The sequence below is a fragment of the Geospiza fortis genome, unplaced genomic scaffold (assembly GCF_000277835.1).
Source record: "Geospiza fortis unplaced genomic scaffold, GeoFor_1.0 scaffold61, whole genome shotgun sequence".
NCBI lineage: Eukaryota > Metazoa > Chordata > Aves > Passeriformes > Thraupidae > Geospiza > Geospiza fortis.
In genome coordinates, this window is record NW_005054430.1 from 1914836 (window position 1) to 1922397 (window position 7562).

The 7562-nt window shown below is 43.2% G+C and overlaps 1 protein-coding gene across 1 annotated transcript in view; it reads left to right on the forward strand.

Moving 5' to 3' along the window:
- Positions 1-7562, forward strand: part of LOC106631950 (SH3 and multiple ankyrin repeat domains protein 3-like) — a 136628-nt gene that overhangs the window by 35297 nt on the left and 93769 nt on the right. Inside the window, 1 exon segment of the mRNA XM_031061906.1 lies at positions 5152-5223. Within this exon segment, the coding sequence (XP_030917766.1) occupies positions 5152-5223 (72 nt within the window).

The following is a 7562-nucleotide window of genomic DNA, read 5'->3' on the forward strand; positions in this document are numbered from 1 at the left end:
AGCTTGGAATGGGAGAAATTCCTGAGGATGAGTTGTGGATTTTTTTTTTTTGGGAAAGCGCTGAGGAAAGGAGGGACAACATTCCAAGGTTAAGGTGCTCAAAATTTGGGAAGGAATTTTGGGAAGAAGGAGACGCCAGGGTGAAGATCCAGCAGATTCTGGAGTTCCAGAGGGATTGGGAAAAATCCTGGAAAAATGCTGGAAAAGTGAGGCAAGGGTGCTGCTTTCCAAAGGAAAATTCCAGCCTCAATCCATTGGATCAGGAGCTGCCAGGAATGGACTGGGGTGGCTTTTCCAGGGAATTGTGGTGTTTCCTTGGAATTCCTGACGGTTTTCCTTGTGTGTTTTGGGATGGGAAAAATGGGACTCTGGAGGGAACCTTTATCCTGGAAAATTCCATAGGAATTATCCTGGAGCAAATCCCATGGGAGGCCCTGGGCGGGATGGGGGAAGCGGATTCCCTGGAAAAGCCTGGGGGATCCAGTAGATCCCTGTTGTTCCTGGATGGATCAGGAAAAATCCTGGAAAAATCCTGGAAAAGTGAGGCAAGGGCCACCCTGGTGCTGCTTCCCAGGGGACAATTCCAGCCTCAATCCATTGGATCAGGAGCTGCCAGGGACGGACTGGGAATTGTGGTGTTCCCTTGGAATTCCGGACAGTTTTCCTTGTGGGGAACTTTATCCCAGAAAACTGATGGAGCAAATCCCATGGGAAGCCCCGGGTGGGATGGGGGGAGTGAATTCCCAGGAAACATTCCAAGGTTTTGGGGACTTTGGGGATGTTGGCATGGCCGGGGCTTTCAGTGCTGCGGGAAGTTCAGAATTCCGGGATTTTTGGACGGAGTTTTGAACCATGAGTCACCGGATGGGATTTTGGGATCGGGTTTTGTGCGATGACACAACATCCAACGCCCTTCCTGGTGGATCAGCCCCTGATTCACTGGAAAATCCCAAATCCTTTGTTTTTCTGGCTCCAGGAACTCCAGGTGCTTCCTGGATCCTCCCTCTCACCCTTATCCCGTTTGGTTTTTTTTTTTTTGCTGGAAGCAGTTTCTCCCAGCATGGAATTAAACTCCAGGAATGGCAGGGCCAGAGTTTTCCTCAGGAGATGATCCAAGCCCTGAAATTCCTGGGTTTTTTTTTCCCAGCTGGCTCCACAAACTGGTCCCAGCTCGACTTTGGAAGGTGGAAAAAATTCCTGTGGGTTCCCCCTCTCCTCCAGGATTGCTTTTCCCTGGATATCCAAAAATCCCAACTCCTTCCCAGGATTGTGGCTGGGAGTGATGGGAATGGTGACATCCAGCCTGGCCCAAGGTGGGATTTGGGAGCTCCAGGTGGGAATTCCCATGGATATTCCCAGTCTTGTGGCTCTGATCCCTTCTCCCGCCAACCCACGGAAATCCAGGAGAATCCCGAGGGATTTTCCACCCTGTGGGAATGGGAATGCTGCTGGAATGGCGTGGAAGGAGTAATCGGGGAGAAAACCAGGATCCTGGGAGGAATCCAAAGAGAATCCGTGGAGGAAAGCTGGGAATGTACCCTGGGCCTGGACTGGGGCTGGAACTTTGTCCCGGTTTTAGGAGGAGCCATGTCGGGATCCAAGTTGGGATCCATTCCTGAATCCATGTTGGGATCCATGCCCAGATCCATTCCTACATCCATGTTGGGATCCATGTTGGGATCCATGTCAGGATTCATGCCCAGATTCATGTCCGGATTCATTCCTAAATCCATGTTAGGATCCATGTTGGGATCCATGTCTGGATTCATTCCCGAATCCATGCCCAGATCCATGTCAGGATCCATGTTGGGATCCATTTATGAATCCATGTTGGAATCCATTCTGGAATCCGTGTTGGGATCCAATTTGGGATCCATGCCCGGATCCATCCCCAAATCCATGTTTGGATCCATGTCCAGATCCGTGTCCGGAGCGTGGCTATTCCTCAGGGATGGACACGGATCCATCGTCCTTTGTTTCTTAATATTTTAATTTAAAAAATCAGCTAAACTTGGGAATTCCTCATTTCCCGGAAAACTTGGGAATTCCTGTTTTTTCCATAGGTCTGAACCCCGAAAACCCCAACTCCCCCCTTTCCCTCCTTTATTCCCCCATTCCCTGGAGAACCTGGCGCATTCCCTTTTTCTCCCTCTGTTTCCCTTTGGAATTCACAGTGGGAACACCCAATTTTTTCTTTATTTTTAAATAATTTGTCCATAAAACCTTGGGAATTCCTCATTTCCCATAGCTCTGAGTCCCCCCAAACCCCAACTCCCCCTTTCCCTCCCTCATTCCCCCATTTCCCCATGGATTCCCCTTTGGAGTCCACAGTGGGAACACCCAATTTTTTTTTTTTAATAATTTCTCCATAAAACCTCGGGAATTCCTCATTTCCCATAGCTCTGCCCCCCACAAAAGCCATTGCCCTTGTTTCATTCCCTCATTCCCCTGGAGAACTCCTTGGTTTCCTGTTTCATTCTTTTTCCCTATGGATTTCCCTTTGGAATCAACAGTGGGAACACCCAAATTTTGGGGGCTTTTAAAACAATTTATCCATAAAACCTTGGGAATTCCTCATTTCCCATAGCTCTGCCCCCCACAAACCCCATTCCCCCTTTCCCTCGCTCTTTCCCCAGTGTTCCCGATGTTTACCCACGCCCTTGTTTCCTTCCCTCATTCCCCTGGAGAACTCCTTGGATTCCTGCTTCATCCTTCTCTTTCCCGTGTCTGTGCCCGTAAATGCCTCAGCATCCACCTGCCATTTGCCTGCTGTGCTCCTGGTGGAAGAATAAAGGGTATCAGAAGAGATTCCTAGGACTGAATGGTTAACTACAGGTGTTAGACTGATAGCTGGTGTAATTAAGAAAAAAGATCTGTCACTTCACAGACTGTGCAGAATAAATTCCAGATATCCACGCATAATCATTCAAAGTGCCTCTGTCTCCAGAGCCAGGAAGGGTGACCACAGAATACCCTGAACCCAATTATGTACTTTCTGATGATCATATTTTTATTTCTCAAGACACAGGGCTAATAAGAAAGATCAAAAAATGTTTGAACCAGAGTAATTTCAAATGTCAAGAACTAGTTATTCTTACAACAAGCTCCCAGGTCTTGGCATTGTAAGCTGTTCTCTGTTTGGTTTGATTCCTCCTGGGGAGTGGAAATGAGGGACTAGGAGATTTAAAGTGTCTTTGTGCTGTGGAATCAACACATGCTTTCAAGACCTGCATTTGACACTGGTTTTGAGGTGGTTTGTTTCTTCTTATTTTATTTTATTTTGTTTTATTTTATTTTGTTTTATTTTATTTTATTTTATTTTATTTTATTTTATTTTATTTTGTTTTATTTTATTTTATTTTGTTTTATTTTGTTTTATTTTGTTTTATTTTGTTTTATTTTGTTTGGTTTTATTTGGTTTTATTTGGTTTATTTGGTTTTATTTGGTTTTTTCGGTTTTATTTTATTCATTTATTTTGCTTCATTTTATTTTATTCATTTATTTTGTTTTGTTTATCTTATTTCAATTTACTTTTATGTTACTTTAATTTAATTTAATTTATTTTTAGTTTTATTTTATTCATTTATTTTGTTTTGTTTATCTTATTTTCATTTACTTTTGTTACTTTGTTTTACTTTAAAAATATTTTATTTTATTTAGTTTTCTTGTATTTCATTTTATTCCTTTATTTTGTTTTGTTTTATTTCATTTCATTTTATTTCATTTTATTCAATTTAATTTAATTTAATTTAATTTTATTTTATTTTATTCCTGTGTTTTGTTTTGTTTTATTTTATTTTATTTCATATCCTTTTATTCCTTTTTATTATTTTATTTTGTTTAATTTTGTTTTATTATATTTTGTTATAAATATTATCCCTTATCTTTGTGCGTCTCTTTTGTCTCCTCCCTTGTCTCGATCTTTTATCTTCATCTCTTGTCCTTTATCTCACATTCATTTGTCTCGCTTATCTCTGTTTATCTCTTAACCTTTATCTCTTATCTCCATTAATCTATATATTTTTGTGTCTCTTATCTCTTCTCTCTTATCTTTCTCATTCATATTATTTTATCTCTTATCCTTTATCTCATACTCATTTTTCTGTTATCTCTTATCTCTCCTCTCTTATCTCTGTTTACCTCATATCTTATCTCCATTTATTTCTTATCTCTTATTTTAGGATTCATATCATCTTTATCTCCTATCTCTTATCTCTGTTTACCTCTCATATCTTGTCTTTGTATGTCCCTTATCTCTTATCTTTATCTCATATTACCTTCTATATATTGTCTCTTATCAAGTTAAATTAATTTACATCGTATCTCTGTTTATCTCTTAGCTCTTATCTCTTGCCTCTTTTCTTGGTATGTCTCTTATCTCTTCTGTCTTCTCCTTATCTCAAATTCATTTATCTCTTATATCTCCTTTGTTATCTCTGTTTATATCTTATCTTTCCCTCTTATCTCTTATCTCTGTGTGTCTCTCATCTCTTCTCCATGGTCTTTGTCTCATATTCCTTTAGCTCTTATCTCTTTTTATCTCTCTTCCCTTATCTAATATTATTTTATCTCTTACATTTTATCTCTCCTCTTTTATCTATGCTTATCTATGCTTATCTCTTATCTCTTCTCTTATCTTTCCCTCTTACATTTGTATGTCTTTTTTCTCACTTGTCTGTTCTTTTATCTTATGTTTATTCATCTCTTATCTCTCATCTCTTATCTTTTTTATCTCTTAACCCTTATATTTATTTATCTGTTATCTCTTATCTTTGTACGTCTCTTATCTGTTCTCTCTTACCTTTATCTTTAACCTTTATCTTTACCTTCTTTATCATCTTTATCTTTTTCATCTTTACCATCACCTTTTTCATCTCATATTCATTTAGCTCTTATCTCTGTTTATCTCTTTTCCCTTATCTTTGTTTACTTCTTATCTACTTTATCTCGTATTCATTTATCTCTCATATCTTATATCCATTTATCTCTCATATCTCATGAAATATTCTCTTATCTCTTATCCCTCATCTCATATGCACTTCTCTCGTGTCTCTGTTCATCTCCTATCTCTTATCTCACATTTATCTCTTGTCCATTAGATGGTATCAATCTCTTATCTCTTATCAATCTCTTATCTCTTATCTCGGCAGTTCCGCTACAAGCGCCGCGTGTATTCCCAGCCCCTGTTGGACGACAAGCAGTTCGCCAAGCTGCACACCAAGGTGAGCCCCAATCCCGCAGAATTCCCACGGAATTCCCACGGAATTCCCACGGAATTCACCTGGAAAACCCTGGGAAACCACTCCAACCCGGAATTCCGGGATATTCCAAGGAATCCCAGCAGTCAACAAAAGCAGTGCCAAAACCGGAATGGGAGCGGTGCTGAGCCTGGAATTCCCATGGAATTCTCATGGAATTCACCTGGGAAACCACTACGGCTCCAGAATTCCAGGATATTCCAAGGAATGCCAGCATTCCCGGTGCCAAAACCAGAATAGGAACAGTCTGGGAGATTTCCTTGGATTTTATTGGATTTTATCCAGAATTCCATGGATTTTATTCCATGGGGTGGGATAGAGCTGGAAGAGCATTCGTGGGGTGCTGAAATCCAGGATCGGGGATTTCTCTTCCTTCTCCCTTTTCCCTCTTCCTTCTGCTACTTGTCCCAAGCCTGTGGAATTTTGGGAAGGAGCTTTCCTCGGAATGGGAGAGGTGGTGAGCCCGGAATTCCCATGGAATTCCCATGGAATTGAACTGGAAGACCCTGGGAAACCACTCCGGCCCCGGAATTCCAGGATATCCCCAGGAATGTCAACATTCCTGGTGCCAAAACTGGAATAGGAGCAGTTTTGGCACCATGATTTTATTGGATTTTATCGAGATATCCTTGGATATTATTCCATGGGGTGGGATTGAGTGGGAAGAACATCCGTGGGGTGCTGAAATCTGGGATCATGGATTTGTTCTCCCTTTTCCTTTGGCTGCTTTTCCCAAGACTGTGGAATTTTGGGAAGGAGCTTTCCTTTTTCCTTTTCCTCTTTCTTTCGTCTTTTTTTTGTCTTTTTTTTTGTCTTTTTTTTGTCTTTTTTTCCTCTCTTTTTCCCTTCCCCCTCCTTTTCCCCCTCCTTTTCCCCCTCCTTTTCCCCCTCCTTTTCCCCCTCCTTTTCCCCCTCCTTTTCCCCCTCCTTTTCCCCCTCCTTTTCCCCCTCCTTTTCCCCCTCCTTTTCCCCCTCCTTTTCCCCCTCCTTTTTCCCCTCCTTTTTCCCTCCTTTCCCCCCCGCTTTTTCCCCCCTTTTTCCCCCATTTTTCCCCTTTTTCTCCCCTTTCCCTCCCTTCCCTTTTTCCCTTCTTTTCCCCCCTTTTCCTTTTCCCCCTTTCCCTTTCCCCTGGGCTGCTGCCTTTCCAGAGCCCGTGGGATTTTGTGGCATTTCTTGGGCTTTTCCAGTCCCTTGCATATTTGGGAATGCCGGGTAGGAGCCAAAGGGACAATTCCGGCCAATCCATCCTCATTCCGTGCCCGTTGGAGCGATGCCGGCGCAGCGGGCACGGATCGACCTTTCCCGGGAAAAGCTGGGATTGGAGCGGCTCCCGGGAAAAAAGGCTGGGATTGGAGCTGGATGCAGAGGGAGCGGGAGCAGGGATGGGATCCTGGCTGGGGAGGGGACACCGGGACACCCGGAGAGCCTCGGGAACGGTACCGGATCCGGGGGAACGTCGGGATAACGGGCAGGGATCATTCCTGGAGCTGGGAATTGTTCCCTGAGCTGGGAATGGGGCTGGAATTCAGCACGGGGATTCCATGGGAACATTGGGATAACAGGCAGGGATCATTCCTGGAATGGGGTCATCTAGGGAACGGGTGGAATTCAGCACAGGGATTTCTTGGGAATATTGGGATAACAGGCAGGGATCATTCCCAGAATGGGGCCATCCAGGGAACTGGTGGAATTCAGCATGGGGATTTCTTGGGAATATTGGGATAACAGGCAGGGATCATTCCCAGAATGGGGTCATCCAGGGAATGGCTGGAATTCACCATGGAGATTTCTTGGGAACATCAGGATAATGGGCAGGGATCATTCCCTGAGCTGGGAATGGGGCTGGAATTCAGCACGGGGATTCCCTGGGAATACTGGGATAACGGGCAGGGATCATTCCCAGAATGGGGTCGTCCAGGGAACGCCTGGAATTCAGCACGAGGATTTCTTGGGAATATTGGGATAACGGGCAGGGATCATTCCCGGAATGGGATCGTCCAGGGAATGGCTGGAATTCAGCACAGAGGTTCCATGAGGTTTGGGAGCTGGGGAATTCTGGTTTCAATTCCTATGGCATTCCAGTTTCAGTTTCTGGGAATTTCTCCTTTAAATCTGGGGAATTTCTGCTTCAGATTCTGGGGAATTCTGTTTCAGTTCCTGGGAATTCCTGCTTTGTTTTTTGGGGAATTCCTCCTTTAATTCCTGGGGAATTCCTGCTTTGGTTTCTGCGAATTTCTGCTTCAGTTTCTGGGAATTTTTCCTTCAGTTTCTGAGAATTCCTGCTTCAGTTTTTTTTGGGAATT